Raw genomic sequence first — 17167 nt, 5'->3', positions numbered from 1 at the left:
TGATTTCTTGTGCTTTAAAACACAAGCTTTATACAATATAGTGGTTCTTGAATCTTGCACCATAGGATCCAAAGTGTACATGTTAAATGTACAAACAGTATGCGGAGCTCAGATGCAAAAGCATAACGCTACCTCCATCAAAAATGAGTAAATTATATTACCTGAATGCTCTCAGCATGTACCCTATTATATGTTCATCAAATACTTTCGCTTCAAATCTGCTTTTGCTTAATCCTGGCCTAAGGCCATTAAGGGGCGGTTTCCCGGACAGGGATTAGACTAGTCCTAGACTTAAACACTTTTAAGAGCTCTCCAAACTGAAAACAACTTGCACTGACATATCTTAAAATACATCAGTGCCCTTTGTTTTACCTCAAAATGCACACAGGAAATGTTTTTAGTAAGGCATGTTTATTAAAACTAGTTATATTTCCTAATTAAACTAAGGCCTAGTCTTGGATTAAGCTAATCCTGGTCCGGGAAACCGCCCCTATAGGATTAGTCAATTTTCTTAAAAAACTCCAGATAATTTACTCACCACCATGTCATCCAAAATGTTGATGTTTTTCTTTGTTCAGTCGAGAAGAAATTATGTTTTTTGAGGAAAACATTTAAGGATTTTTCTCAATTTTAATGGGCTTTAATGGACCCCAACACTTAACACTTAACTCAACACTTAACAGTTTTTTTCAACGGAGTTTCAAATGACTCTTAACAATCACAAACGAGGCATAAAGGTCTTATCTTGCGAAACGATTGTCATTTTTGACAAGAAAAATAAAAAATATGCACTTTTAAACCGCAACTTCTCTTCTTCCTCCGGCCGTGCGACCTCGCGTGATTGCGTAATGACGTCGAAAGGTTACGTGTTACATATATGAAACGCACATTTGCGGTTCATTTTAAACAATACACTGACACAAAGACATTAATTAGTATCATTCGACATACAACAACGTCAGAACGGTCCTCTTTCTCCACACTTGTAAACACTGGGGCGTAGTTTCGATACGTCATCCTTAACCTCTTGACTTGATGACGTATTGCGTGAGGTCATGCAGGCGCATCACAGGACCGGAGATAGATGAGAAGTTGTGGTTTAAAAGTGCATATTTTTTATTTTTCTTGTCAAAAATGACAATCGTTTCGCTAGATAAGACCCTTATGCCTCATTTAGGATCGTTTAGAGTCCTTTGAAACTCCGTTGAAAAAAATCTGTCAAGTGTTGAGTTAAATCAGGATAGACAGGAATTATCTAAAAAAAAAAACTTTTTTACAAATTTGTTTAAACTGTCTTTATATATCAATACATAAGTAAAATGTAAGTACTCTCAAAAAGAGAGTATAAAAATCGAGTGTCTGTAGACCTCTCAACACAGCTCATTTTTCCATTCACTCCACCCCCTCCCTTCTGGGTTTCTTCTAAAGCCACGCCCCTAAAACACATGAACGTATCCTATTATCCACAATCACCTAACTTTATCACTATGAACATACAGTGTTTTGCATGGAAGAGTTTCCGTGATGAAAGCATTGTTGACTCTGATGAGGATTACACACCGGAGACAATACCGCTACAGCATCGTCGACTCGAGGGAAAGCCACGCGATATTTACTCTCGTTTGATTTTTTCGTTTAATCCCTTTTTTTCCTTGTTTACCTTCGCTGACTGCATATGCAGGTACTGTGAGTTCTGAATGCACTTTCTCTGCCGTACTTTTGCTCTTCATAGAGTCCCTCATGCACGTTCAAATCAATCGGGTGTGCGCATGTCTGGGCAGATCCCGTAGCAACAGGGGTGGTGCCATGGTCGCGCGAAAGAGTGATAGTCGCGCAAGCCAATCATTTGTTTCGTCCCGAATGGAAATAATAAGCGGTGTTTAAAACAGTCGTGAGAGGTCTACAGACACTCGAGTTTTATACTCTCTTTTTCAGAGTACTTACATTTTAATTATGTAATGGTATATAAAGACAGTTTAAACAAATTTGTTAAAAAGTTTTTTAGATAATTCCTGCCTATCCTGCCTTTAAGTGTTGAGTGTTGGGGTCCATTAAAGTCCATTAAAGTGAGGGAAATCCTGGAATGTTTTCCTCGGGAAACGTAATTTGTTCTTGACTGAACGGGGAGGGACATCGACACTTTGGATGACATGGTGGTGAGTGAATTATCTGGATTTTTATTTTAAGAAAATGGACTAATCCTTTAAGAAATACCTGTTGAAAGAATCTATTAAGAGTTTAATATGAGAGAGAGAGAGAGAGAGAGAGAGAGAGAGAGAGAGAGAGAGAGAGAGTCCTTGGCCTCTTGAATGGCACTGTAGAAACATGACTGATCACAGCAAACAGAGGTCAGACTCACAGCTCTTGTATGATGAAGAACTCTTTCCTGGTCTCGAATGCATCAATCAGTTGGAGAATGTTTGGATGTTTGACCCTGAAATAAAAACATCACGGCAAAGGTTTGAATAGAAATTTTTCTCTCAAATTAATACTGAAAAGTACTTACAAAACAGTGAGAAAGGACAGAGAAAAATCACGCCAAGGGCAGAACATACAGTACAGTGTCTCAAACCTTCTTTCTCCCTATTTCTCCCGCTTTTACTCTTAAACATCATGTTTTGTTTTGATTGAATACACTGATTTTAAATTTGTGGTCCCAGAGACTCCAATGGTGCGTGTAAAAACAATAACTGTAATTAGTATTGTTCCATCCAAGTCTTCTAATAAGTTCAGCTGACTTAATCAAAACCCAGCAGGTTAAAATTATTGAACATTTTCCCCACTGTTTGCCATGAAGAATATTTTTGAATAAATGTGATTATTAAGTGACATTATTTTTCTTCGGGGTCAATGTTTTTTTTTTACTGATCTAATAGATATCTGAACATTAAAATACCAAATATAAACACCCTTTAAGTCATCTCAGATGGTTTGGGACGCATACAGGACACGACTCGCCCAAGTGTAAATGCATCTGGTTGTTCAGGCGGGAAGAATAGATCAGGTTTTTTCCATTTCACAGAATCACAAAATTGCAATCCGATCAATCAACATGCATGAAGTGACTATTGCAAATACGCCCAATTTTAATCCAGAAAAGAAAGATGGCATGGAAAATATAGTCAAAATAAACAACAGGAGTATATAAAGGATGTATTTAAAGGAAGACACCACAGTTTTTCAATATTTTTATATGTTCTCACCTCAACTTAGATGAATTAATACATACCTATCTTTTATCAATGCGTGCATTTTTAATCTTCGTACAGCGCTTCGTGAATGTGTTAGCATTTAGCCTAGCCCCATTCATTCCTTAGGATCCAAACAAAAGTTTTATTTTATGCCACCATACTTACTCGTGTAACTACTCATGTGTCTTTAAATAGGGAAAACTTGTAAGTGTTTGGTGGCTTCTAAATTCATCCCTGTTTGGATCCTAAGGAATGAATGGGGCTAGGCTAAATGCTAACACATTCACAATGCGCTGTACAAAGATTAAAAGTGCACGCATTGAAAAAAGATCAGTATGTATTAATTTGTCTAAGTTGATGTAAGAACATAGTCAAATATTCAAAAACTGTGATGTTTTTCTTTAAACATTGTAAACACTGACCACAACAGGAGAAAATACAGAATGACATTTTTTATATCTATTGTCTCTGAGACCCCAAACAGATTAGCAAAACTCATAAAGTATCAACCAGACGCTTTAATGATAAACATATTAAAATGGCCTTGAGGTCCGTCGGACCCAGGACACAACATAAAAGGTTAAAATCTCTCTCATATGAGCCTTCTCGCAAGGTCTACATCATCTGCCGATGCTTTGAGTCACCGCGTACATTTTTAAGATCATGATCTCGTTCTTGGCAGCCTTCCGCACTTTCCTGCCATCCTTCTTGAGGAATTTCTTGCACACGTAGACCTTGTCCGTCTGCCGTTCTTTGACCAGACACAGCTCACAAAACTCTTTCCTGCGGAGAGAAATTACACCGAGTGACGCATTTTGCACTCCGGTAAATGTCAGCGATTTCTACCCATGTAAATGGCTCCCATTAAGTCCAGTGTAATGTCAAACACCTCTGAATGTGGAGATGTGCGTTGCAAATGAGTGTTTAATGAGGTCTGTAAATTGTCTGTGATTGATAGATTGGCTTTTTATTAAGGATATAATGACAGATCCATGCACACTCACGCCTTGAGGACCTGTCCAATCTCGTATTTGTCGGTGATGTCAGACAGGCTGCTGTATGTCCGCCCATCCCGCAGAGCAAGGCACCTAAATGGCATGACAGCATCCACCTGTCCAGAGGAGAAAAAGAAGCACGTACAGATCAGTTTTGATAAAACTAATGCCATTCAGTCTAGATGAGGACAGGTCCTTACACTCTCCTTTCCTCGCCAGGACAGAATTTTAGAAAAATGTTACTATTTAAAGGATGTTATATAAGCTACAGCATTGTCACTAAAATCTAAAAACAATTTACCTGTTAACTGGCACTGTCCCTTGAGCGGTACACCTGAGTTTACTTCAATGTTTTTCATGTAAATGAAATGAAATGAAATTTATCACGACAAACTATTGTTCATATTTCAAATCCTTTAAGCAGTAATAATAATGCAGTAACTGTAATTTATTAATTTGTGACAAGAGTATGCAGCAAACCTCATTTTTGTGATCATTTTATTCATTATAATAAACTGATATAAAAAAAATTAAATAATTGTTATTAAATATTTTCACCTCCAGACACTTCTTTAAAAAACTTTAAAGTGTCTTCTTTGAAACAAGACCAAAATTAGGCTTCTAGACCAAAAAAATGCCTGAATTATAACAATTTGAAGGGGAACATCAAGGGTTAAACTAATCTATAAATATGCGAATGAGTCCCCGCTTCTGATCAATCCCACAGCTCAAACAATAGATATGAATATGCAAATTAGTCTCCACTCATTCACACCAGCTTGGACCATAGATATATGTACATAGATGCAACATTTGTCAGTTTCAGACACATAACTGCTAAGTCCGGTTTCACACAATGCATACATCAGGGCTAATCAACCAATCTGGCCCGCAGGTCATCTTTGTCTGATTTAAAATCAGTGTAGATTATTTAAAGAAAACTTTTCACTGTAGCTACACAACAAATGATGGCCGATAAACCGGAAGGAGAGTCGCAAAAGAGCTGTTTGGGGTGTCAACCATCTGCGAGCGCGTAATTTTCGGATCCGATTTCAGCTTTGGATGCATTAAAAAATAAACTTGCAGACACGCAGACCGGAAGTGAAGTATTTCAGTGTGTTCCAATCACTGTGTGCCAGGTAAAAATGATTAATAATTATTAATCCTTTTTTGTTTAACTTTATCAGTAACTGTTTATTGTTTCATTCATTTGCATTCATTTATTTATTCCACACTATGGTGAATATTCGAAAATTTGAATATTCGTAGACTATCGACAATTGGCCAACAGTTATATATAAAATAGTCGACTGTCATGGCGATAGGGGAGAGTGGGGGCGAAAGTAAAATTTTTCCGAAAAACCTAATTTTAAAAGATGTTTTAGACAGAGATATATTTTTGCTGTGTTCAATAACTCACAATTGTGGTATATCAATACAAGGTGAAATGAAAAAAAAACAAGGTAAAAATGTAAAACAACTTCAGTATAATTTCACTTAGTAGTGAGACAATAAGTAGTGAATTGTTACTTTCGACCCCACCTGCAGGAACGAAAGTAACACACAGGTGAGGTAACACAACAAAATAAGATAGATTTTTGTGTTACAAGTGTTTTTATTAAATATACATGACTATGACTTAATATGTAACTGCAAACATATTTTGTAATTTATCTTTGTAAAAAATGATGGAATTACATTTTCGTTTTAAATTTCAGTTTTATCAATTGTTTCAAAAGCAACCAACAGTACAAACATAAATGGTTGAGAATAAAACATTTTTTCAACAGTTTGAACACTGTGATAATGAAATTAAATCAAATAAGAATAATATCCATTTTTAATATATACAAAAGTATTAGCTGCGGGACAAAAGTAACAAGTGTTACTTTCGTCCGACAGGATCTCCTCACATTTAAACACGATTTACTTTTATTTTGTAAAACTCAAAGAAGTCAAACTTTAGGATGTGTTAGAGCACTAAATAACCTGTAGATTGATCAGTAATGTAACATATGAAACGAGAAACACAGCGCATTTACAGCCCAGTCTCATGAAATTTCGTTATATAGTCACGTAATTTTTTGATTCTTTTTTCGTGATATTATCACGAATTTTCGCGTTTTTTCGTGATCGTATGGGGAGTTCCGGTTTTTGTGTGATTGTCACGTGTTGGTTGCTCAACTGCTTTGTCCTATCTTCTTGCCATTGTCGCTTCGGTTTAGGGTTAGATTTACATAAAATGACATCCCTACTCAAACCCAACTCTAACCCTAACGCCAGGTGACATATAAAAAAACAAATCAGAAAAAATAGTATAAACTAATACATAAAGTGACATTCTAATGCAAGCACCAAATCTAACCCTAAACCGAAGCGACAATGGTTTGAAAATAGGAAAAAAACAATACGTGATAATCACACGAAGACAGGAATTCGTTATACGATCGCAATTTTTTTTTCCTATTTATATCATATTTGTAAAAAAGGCATTCAGGAAAATATCTAAATAATATATAAATAAAAACCTAAGCAACAAACAAAATAAAATAAAATGTTTGTGTCAGATTCTTCAAAATTGATCTGTATGACAGTCAAGTGAAAATACTTCAACAGATGGTTGAGAGGATTGATTTCTCTCTCCTGGGAAGATCTTTAAGACTCAAATGCTGATGGTATCAGTGAGAAAGAGCCTGATAGAAGTGATGAAGTTCATGAGAATACAGAGCACTGAACTGCCGGCTGTGTAATCCAACTCCTGCCTAATCTCTAATCCCTCACATGGGTCTATGCAAAGGAAACGACAGAATACAGACGGAGAGGTTTGGGTAAAATATTACATAACGACAACATTGTGAACATGCTGAATTAATGCTGAGGTCTATCCTATGCGAAGCCATGAATGTTTTCTCTCTTTGTGATAAGAAGAGAAAGCGAAGGCAAAATACTTAGCCAGCTGTTCATCCTGAAGCAATAGCAACAAGGCGTTCACATAACAACAACTTATTTGTTGTTTTGCAAAGCTATTTCTGCTACCTGCCTTCTGTAAGCACAAAAACAACCTGATAAAAGACAATTAAACTGATGCCAATATTTTCCGAATGTGACAGGCGTGTAAGATATAAAAATTTTAATAAATCAAACATAACAGCCAAAAACACATTACAGCAGAGTCCTGACGATGATGTGGCTCTTGACTAAATTAAGATTGCCACATGGAACATAATGTTTTGCGATTATAAATCTACATGGTAATAATTCCTGTAAGTATAGCAACAATAAAAATGAAAATATAATAAACTGCTATGAGGTTTACATTCTTAAACAGACAAACGCAGAGTAAATCACATTTTTAAACCGCCAGGGCTCTTACTTTCCACCTATAGGCACATTTTAATACTTTATCCATATTGCATGAAGATGCTTGCTGACAGAGGTGTTTAAAACGAGATGGCTTCCCTCCGAATATGCATGCAAATACAGGTGGTGACATGCTTACATTAGGATATTAGAAGATGGGAGTTTGGGATTGGATCGGACGAAAGCTATTATTTGTTAGTTACAAACGCGTGCACTGCCTTATGGGACTCAGGTGTAAGATAAACACAAGATCAACTGACATCATTCTCTCAAGTGAATCTTGTAGGCAAATTTTCATTAATGACTCATTTCAGTATGTGCACACATGCAACAAGGGAACGAAGAATAATGAGCGATCTAAATTTCTCACATTAGATCCGGCAAAAATGTATGTGGTTTAAATTGGGGGCCCATGCATATTCATTATGGCTATTTTTAAACATCTAACACATGCCCAACCCTTACGTGCACACACCCATGTTTCACTTTGAAATTAAAATTACAACATTTTTTAAAGCTAGAGTCACTTTAAGTGAGAAAAATGTCCAAGATATTTAAAACGTGGAAATAAAAAAGCCCCTCTGGACAGCTCTTCAGTTTTTGTAACCTTTTGATATTTAATAATCATTTGTGAATCTACTTTCTAATATAGGTTTGGATAACGTAGTGATAATTTTAACTAAGTACTTTAATTGAAGTGTTTGACTTACATGGACAACGTATCCTTACCAACTACCAAGCTTCTGTCAGTTAACATTAAATGTAAAACCCCTGTGCAGACACACATACACTGTAAAAAATACTTCATGTCAACAAAGATGAGTTGTCACAACTTATAAAATATAGTTGAGAAAAGTCAACTTAATTTTATAAGTTATAACAACTCACCTGTAGTTATAACAACTCATCTCTAGTCAAGATAAATAATAGTACGTTGAAATGACTTGTAAATCCAAGTTCATTCAACAAAAAAAATTTAAGGCAGCAAAGTATTTTTTACAGTGTACAGACTAAAGGGTAACAATTTACTCTAAGGGGTGTTCATAAGACTGACATGACACTTTCATAATCATGACATGACAGGTGCTATGAACACGAAGGAGATTTTATACATGTTCATTCACTTTTTTTAATGCAAAGATGACATTGTTTGAGATGTCTTTGTTATGACAACTTGACCTTAACCAATACATCATAACTTGTTATGACAACTTGACATTACCGGGACAACATTACTGACCACTTTTTACCACTGATACAAATTAAATTTATCATTAAGTCTTAATACTCTGTCATATAGTTTTATAACAGCGTCATAAATATTTTTCTTGACCTCAACTACAGTGGAATAAATAGAATTTGTCATTAAAATGTCATTAAGTGTTAATACTCTGTCAAACAGTTTTATAACAGCATCATGAATATTTTTCTTGACCTCAACTACAGTGGAATAAATAGAATTTGTCATTAAAATGTCATTAAGTGTTAATACTCTGTCAAACAGTTTTATAACAGCATCATGAATATTTTTCTTGACCTCAACTACAGTGGAATAAATATAATTTGTCATTAAAATGTCATTAAGTGTTAATACTCTGTCATATAGTTTTATAACAGCTTCATTAATATTTTTCTTGACCTCAACTACGTGGTACAAATATATTTTGTCATTAAAATTTCATTAAGTGTTAATACTCTGTCGAATAGTTTTATAACAGCGTCATGAATATTTTTCTTGACCTCAACTACGTGGTACAAATATATTTTGTCATTAAAATTTCATTAAGTGTTAATACTCTGTCAAACAGTTTTATAACAGCATCATGATTTTTTTTACGTTTCCTCCAGGTGTTAGAGAAATAAAATCAATTATTCAATAATAATAATAATAATAATAATAAAAATTATAATTAAAATTGATAAAATTATATTTTTATAGAGACCGATTCACCTAAAATTAAATGAAAACAGTAAAATAAAGGGTTAAGCCATGCAGCGTTGGGTCTATATCCCTGAAAAACATATCGCACAAAACCAGTTACTTACATTAAATTATTTCAATGTTTTTTAGTTTTTTCTATGTCAGAAAATTTCAGAATCCTCTGTGTGAGGAAGAAAAAATATTTTTTAGTTGTCAGTTTTATTTATGTATTGTGCACTTACATAAAATATAATATTTTGACATGTCTGTTGCATTTTGTTAAGGTATTTAAATTTATTTGACATGGTACTTACACTTATGACAATTTAATGACAAGTTCAATTTGTACCACTGTAGTTGAGGTCAAGAAAAATATTCATGATGCTGTTATAAACTAATGTAATTTTAATGACATTCAAATGACAGTTGCAGCCCAGTCTCACGAAATTGTGTTATGTAGTCACGTAATATTTTGATTATTTTTTCGTGATATTGTAACGAATTTCCAAGTTTTTTCCTGATCGTATCACGAATTTCTGTTTACGTGTAATTGTCACATATTGGTTACTCAACTGTTTTGTCCTATTTTCTTACCATTGTCGCTTCGGTTTAGGGTTAGATTTACATAAAATGACATCCTTACCCAAACCCAACTCTAGCCCTAATGCCAGGCGACAATGGTTGAAAAATCGGAAAATATAAAAAATACTTCAGAATTTTTTTTATAAACTTAAACTTAAAATTGTACTTAAAGTGACATCCTAACGCAAACACCAAATCTAACCCTAAACCAAAGCGACAATGGTTTGAAAATAGGAAAAAGTAGTTGAGTAACCAATACGTGACAATTACATGTAGACAGAAATTCGTGACACGGTCACAAAAAAAACCCACGGAAATCTATGACAACATCACGAAAAAAGAATCAAAAAGTCACGTGACTATATCATAACACTTTGTGAGACTGGTTAGACAGTTTAACGTAATGTTAACCCATAAAGCTACGTAGTTTCTTAAGTTTGATAATTATTCTGCTATGTCATGTTTATGACAGATTTATGACAAGTGATGTTGTATTGGTTTTAAGTTGTCACAACAAAGACATCCCAAACAACGTCATTTTTGCATTAAAAATTACGTAACTAAACAAATTACACTTTATGACAGTTGTCATAAACATGCATAAAATCTCTTATGTTCATGACACGTGTCATGATTATGAAGGTGTCAAGTTAGTCTTATGAACACCACTTCAAGTAAAGTGTTACCGACTAAAGATATGTGATTGTTACTTTTGGGGCTACTGCAAAATCACAAACCAAGTATTTTTTAACGATTCTTATACCAACTGTTCAATGTGTAATGTATCTGCTATGTTGTCTTATTTTGTATTTTTGTTAATGATGTCACTTCCTGTTGTAGTCCCTATCCATATTCTTTTGTAGTTCTGTCCTTGTACACGATGATTGATTATGTTATGTATATATAATCCAGTGTTTCATGCATCTCTTGTTGGTTATTGTTTGTATTGTGTGTTGTGTTGGGGCAGCATTCATTTCATGTTTATGTATTGGATTTATTGACTGTGTTACACTTTTTGATTTGTTAAACGTCCCGTTACAGATACGTTTTATGTTTCTACATTATTAACTGTGAAAAATATGCCCTCATAAAAGCAAAAATGCCTCTAAAAACAATTCCAGGAAGAAAAAATGAATAAAAGATGTAGTCTGAAGGCAACACATCCACCAGGGACTAGGTTCAAGAAAGAAATGGAGACAAAGAAAGTACCAGTTCCTAAGACTTTTCTACAAAGACCTGCTGCTCTCAACAGATGCCTCCCTCCATCATTAAAGACCATAAGAGGGGAGACAGGTATCCTCACCATCACACGTCCCCAGGATGCTTCTCTATAATGGCCCTTTCTTCTCTCTCCTGTCGGTTCTGTTCTTATTAAAGCAATGAATCTTCATCTCCAGAGACACACACATTAAACACCAGAACCAATCCCACAGGATAAATGAGAGGAGTCTCACTATTCAGAAACCGTAACCACATCCACACAAACCTGAAGAGCAACAAGCTGCTGAAGTTCAAAAGTCACAAAAAGGGAAGATTTCCCTTCTTCTTCCTCTTGTTTAATCTGGTGCTAAATTACAGCATGTGGTCCTGCTTTCTTCACCTCACCATAGTGACAAACACCATAATCATTATCATCCTGCTGGCTTCATTATGCATTTAGTGTCCTGTAACAGAATCTTGGCACTAGATGAAGAAATATTTGCCAGGGCTTTGGATAAAATCCTGAAAACATTAAGACACTAAATTAGTAAGGCATTGCATTCAGCTTCTTAATTATTGCAGATATATGCAATGTTTACATGCACTTTGATGTCCATGACACATTGTGTATATATTACCAGTTTTTGTCTGATCTGATTACAAGTGCTGGTCAGTGTAAAAAAAAGCAAACCGGGTCTCACACCACTACCGACGAGGTATTCAGCATAAACGCAACACTGAACGACATCAGAGCAAACTATTCACCCATACATCAATCCATTTAGCTAAAACAATGCTTTTAAACTTTGCTGGTTATGTGGAAAAGTCAATACAAACGCATAACCAAGACAGAAGACAATCCAAAATCAATAACATTTTTCACCGCATTCCCGATTTCTTGGAATTAACCATGGTGTAAATGTACAGTAAATGGGCCAGGATCAACCCCACCCAGCCTGAGTCAGTCCAGCTGGGTTTGTGCTAAGAGCAGCTGGATGCTTCACAGACCAGAGAAGGGTGGAGGGGAGACGGGCTCTCATTCACAGACAAGATGCTCATCCGAACTGTCTGCTCCTCAGGAGGGAGGCTCAGAAAATCTGGTGCTGATGCAAAAGGACAGCATCCACACAGGGCACCGAAGGCCTGCATTAAATCAATCTTCTACCCTTCAGGTAGAATGCTAGGAATTGAATAAAACTGATGGCTAAAATTTTGATTTTTGGCTCTTTATGCAGGTCATACATGATGTATGTGACCAGACTGTGTGTGTGTGTTGCCCGAGCTGAAGAGTCACCGAAGCATATGTGGTCAGCCTTAAAACAGGAGAATAGATAAAAAAAGAAACACTGTTAGGTTGGAAAAACACATACACTCACCTAAAAGATTATTAGGAACACCATACTAATACTGTGTTTGACCCCCTTTCGCCTTCAGAACTGCCTTAATTCTACGTGGCATTGATTCAACAAGGTGCTGAATGCATTCTCTAGGAATGTTGGCCCATATTGATAGGATAGCATCTTGCAGTTGATGGAGATTTGTGGGATGCACATCCAGGGCACGAAGCTCCCGTTCCACCATATCCCAAAGATGCTCTATTGGGTTGAGATCTGGTGACTGTGGGGGTCATTTTAGTACAGTGAACTCGTTGTCATGTTCAAGAAACCAATTTGAAATGATTCAAGCTTTGTGACATGGTGCATTATCCTGCTGGAAGTAGCCATCAGAGGATGGGTACATGGTGGTCATAACGGGATGGACATGGTCAGAAACAATGCTCAGGTAGACCGTGGCATTTAAATGATGCCCAATTGGCACTAAGGGGCCTAAAGTGTGCCAGGAAAACATCCCCCAGACCATTACACCACCACCAGCAGCCTGCACAGTGGTAACAAGGCATGATGGATCCAAGTTCTCATTCTGTTTACACCAAATTCTGACTTTACCATCTGAATGTCTCAACAGAAATCTAGACTCATGCGACCAGGCACATTTTTCCAGTCTTCAACTGTCCAATTTTGGTGAGCTCGTGCAAATTGTAGCCTGTTTTTCCTATTTGTAGTGGAGATGAGTGGTACCCAGTGGGGTCTTCTGCTGTTGTAGCCCATCCGCCTCAAGGTTGTGCGTGTTGTGGCTTCACAAATGCTTTGCTGCATACCTCGGTTATAACGAGTGGTTATTTCAGTCAAAGTTGCTCTTCTATCAGTTTAATCAGTCGGCCCCTCTGACCTCTAGCATCAACAATGCATTTTCGGCCACAGGACTGCCGCATACTGGATGTTTTTCCCTTTTCACATCATTCTTTGTAAACCCTAGAAATGGTTGTGCGTGAAAATCCCAGTAATTGATCAGATTGTGAAATACTCAGACCGGCCCGTCTGGCACCAACAACCATGCCACACTCAAAATTGCTTAAATCGCCTTTTTTTCCACATTCTGACATTCAGTTTGGAGTTCAGGAGATTGTCTTGACCAGGACCACACCCTTAAATGCATTGAAGCAACTGCCATGTGATTGGTTGATTAGATAATTGCATTAATGAGAAACTAAACAGGTGTTCCTAATAATCCTTTAGGTGAGTGTATATTATTCAAATAGCACTTCACATACTTTACAAAAACACATACTCTGTTTTACAAGTTTTTATATCATGTAGGCGACGGAGAGGTATAGTTATTATTAAATTACAGCAGGTACAACACTGTGATGTGGCATTTTATTCACTGTAGACAGAAGCCATCAAAGATTTCATTCATCTTTCAGCTTGGGATTTCTACTCTGGTCTCATTAACTTTAACTTTTACCCATGATGACACAAACACGTTTCATTGTCGCGTTGGCACAATTTATAATAAGGCACTCCTGTGGCCCTGTCCTCTCTTCTGCTCTATGCAAATGTCCCTTTTTTGAGCTATTTGTCTACTCGCTGCATGAGAACATGCCCCGCCCAATTATAATCACTGATCTCTGCACAGCTCACAGATCCCTCATCACTAAGCCATCCGCGAGCATAAAATACATCCGCATTTTATAATAAGCAGACTTTGCTCACCGCAGCAATATAAATGTACAGCATCGTCTGCAGGTCCACATTTTTGGCAGAATTATGGACATGTTTTGAAATCTAGCTACGAAAAAATGCAAATTAAGCCCTGTGGATAGCAAACTAAAATTCACCGAAACCCGTACCGCTTGCGTCATAGAGGAGACCCCGAGCTGTGAATAAGCCAAAGTTTTTTACTCACATTAAACCCATCAAATGTAACCAAACCCATTAAAAAGCTAGACAATAGACTTTTCTCCACCCTAGTACAGCGGGAGACATGACTGTTGCACCGATTTGGAGTATAATGAGTTTTTAAAGCATGCTGACACCCTGGTAAAACGGCCCTTCATGAGACCCTTCTTCCAGCAATTCTGGTGCTTTTTTTACCACGGATGCCCGTGTCCTAGCAGAATCTAAATGAGGTCCCTAGGGTCCCGCTCAGCCAGGGCCTGATACAAGACATCCGCATCATTACTTTTCCCTGTCTCTCTTCAGGCGGCTCTTTGGCTATAGATGCCATACAGTATATCTCCCAGTGGGAACACCGTGGAGCTAAAACAGGAGTTTGAGTGTGTAACCTTTGGTCAATAGACACCTGCGGATAAAAGCAGGCACTGACTGAGTAAAGGGAGAAGCAAAAATCAATTGTGACTAGTAAGCAAGCAATTGCCAAAGACAAAGATATTACCGCATGAAAGCTACAAATGCATGCTGCAGAAAACATTTAGCAAACCGGTAGCTTGATGAATAACTGGCGTATTTACTTTTGATGAATTATGAAAGAAGACACAAACAGGTTTGATGAAGTGCTGGTTGGGTAAATGTGTGTTTGCTTGCGATTGTTTATGATTTATGCAGCAGTATTGAGTCGATTACGGCTGTGCGGCGATAACTCAAGCTTGCGTGTCATGATGAGAAAATTATTAAGGTTACCTACACTTGCATACCAACTAACTTGACTTTGGGGGTGTTTACTCCTGGTATTAAGAAGCATTTTGGTTGATCGGATCACAAGTTGGTAAATACAGGTGTAAAACGTTTAGAAGCACAGATTGCTTTTGTGGTTACGTCGCTTATTTGGTCGAATGTGTTCGAACAGCCACAAAAGGCTGCCTACTCTTTGCCTATTGATTTAATGTAATGAAAAGAGCACAATGTTTTCACATCAGTCGAGTGAAAGTGAAGGTACAGCACAACAATACTGTATATACACTCACCTAAAGGATTATTAGGAACACCATACTAATACTGTGTTTGACCCTTTTTTGCCTTCAGAACTGCCTTAATTCTACATGGCATTGATTCAACAAGGTGCTGAAAGCATTCTTTAGAAATGTTGGCCCATATTATAGCATATTGCAGTTGATGGAGATTTGTGGGATGCACATCCAGAGCACGAAGCTCCCGTTCCACCACATCCCAAAGATGCTCTATTGGGTTGAGATCTGGTGACTGTGGGGGCCATTTTAGTACAGTGAACTCATTGTCATGTTCAAGAAACCAATTTGAAATGATTCGAGCTTCGTGACATAGTGGATTATCCTGCTGGAAGTAACCATCAGAGGATGAGTACATGGTGGTCATAAAGGGATGGACATGGTCAGAAACAATGCTCAGGTAGGCTGTGGCATTTAAACGATGCCCAATTGCCCCTAAGGGGCCTAAAGTGAGCCAAGAAAACATCCCCCACACCATTACACCACCACCACCAACCTGTACAGTGGTAACAAGGCATGATGGATCCATGTTCTCATTCTGTTTACGCCAAATTCTGACTTTACCATCTGAATGTCTCAACAGAAATCGAGACTCATGCTACCAGGCACATTTTTCCAGTCTTTAACTGTCCAATTTTGGTGAGCTCGTGCAAATTGTAGCCTCTTTGTCCTATTTGTAGTGGAGATGAGTGGAACCCAGTGGGGTCTTCTGCTGTTGTAGCCCATCCGCCTCAAGGTTGTGCGTGTTGTGGCTTCACAAATGCTTTGCTGCATACCTCGGTTGTAACGAGTGGTTATTTCAGTCAAAGTTGCTCTTCTATCAGCTTGAATCAGTCGACCCATTCTCCTCTGACCTCTAACATCAACAAGGCATTTTCGCCCACAGGACTGCCGCATACTGGATATTTTTCCCTTTTCACACCATTCTTTGTAAACCTAGAAATGGTTGTGCGTGAAAATCCCAGTAACTTAGCAGATTGTGAAATACTCAGACTGGCCCGTTTGGCACCAATAACCATACCACGCTCAAAATTGCTTAAATCACCTTTCTTTCCCATTCTGACATTCAGTTTGGAGTTCAGGAGATTGTCTTGACCAGAGCCATACACCTTAATGCATTGAAGCAACTGCCATGTGATTGGTTGATTAGATAATTGCATTAATGAGAAATTAAACAGATGTTCCTAATAATCCTTTAGGTGAGTGTTCAGTACAATACACATTCAGACGCATGGTTACTCATGATTTAAAAGTCTATTGTTTTGTGTTTTTGAGTATGGGGTGCATTGTATGACTCAGAAATTAAAACCACCCACATATTTAGAGTATTAATATTGTTCATTATCATATTATTTTTTAGCCTTTAGCGACCCAACAATATATAACACAGTTGGATCTCTAAACTGCCCCATTAGTAGAAAGCTGTCCTGATATTATATTAACAATAACAAAATAATGCAATAAAGAATGTTTTGTTGTATTTTTGACATTTTATGTGGTATCAAATAAAATCTGCACTAAATCAGACACTATAATAGTCAAAAGCACTATAAAATGTCTAAATCTTTCTGTCGCCATAACAAAAGAAAAATCATTAAAATATTTCATATTTATGTAATTAACATAATTTTATTATCTAGAATTTTAACTTCTT

The 17167-nt window shown here is 36.9% G+C and overlaps 1 protein-coding gene across 1 annotated transcript in view; it reads right to left on the bottom strand.

The window, feature by feature from the left end:
- Positions 1–17167, bottom strand: part of camkvl (CaM kinase-like vesicle-associated, like) — a 51572-nt gene that overhangs the window by 10768 nt on the left and 23637 nt on the right. Inside the window, exons 2-4 of the mRNA XM_055188682.2 lie at positions 4196–4302; positions 3843–3974; positions 2360–2434 (exon numbers count right to left, since the gene is read on the bottom strand). Of these exons, the coding sequence (XP_055044657.2) occupies positions 2360–2434; positions 3843–3974; positions 4196–4290 (302 nt within the window). The 5' untranslated portion in view covers positions 4291–4302. The remainder of the gene's footprint in view (positions 1–2359; positions 2435–3842; positions 3975–4195; positions 4303–17167) is intronic.

This window comes from Misgurnus anguillicaudatus, chromosome 13 (assembly GCF_027580225.2).
Source record: "Misgurnus anguillicaudatus chromosome 13, ASM2758022v2, whole genome shotgun sequence".
Classification (NCBI taxonomy): domain Eukaryota; kingdom Metazoa; phylum Chordata; class Actinopteri; order Cypriniformes; family Cobitidae; genus Misgurnus; species Misgurnus anguillicaudatus.
The sequence above is the reverse complement of the archived record's forward strand: the minus strand, read 5'-3'. Positions and strand labels throughout refer to the sequence as shown.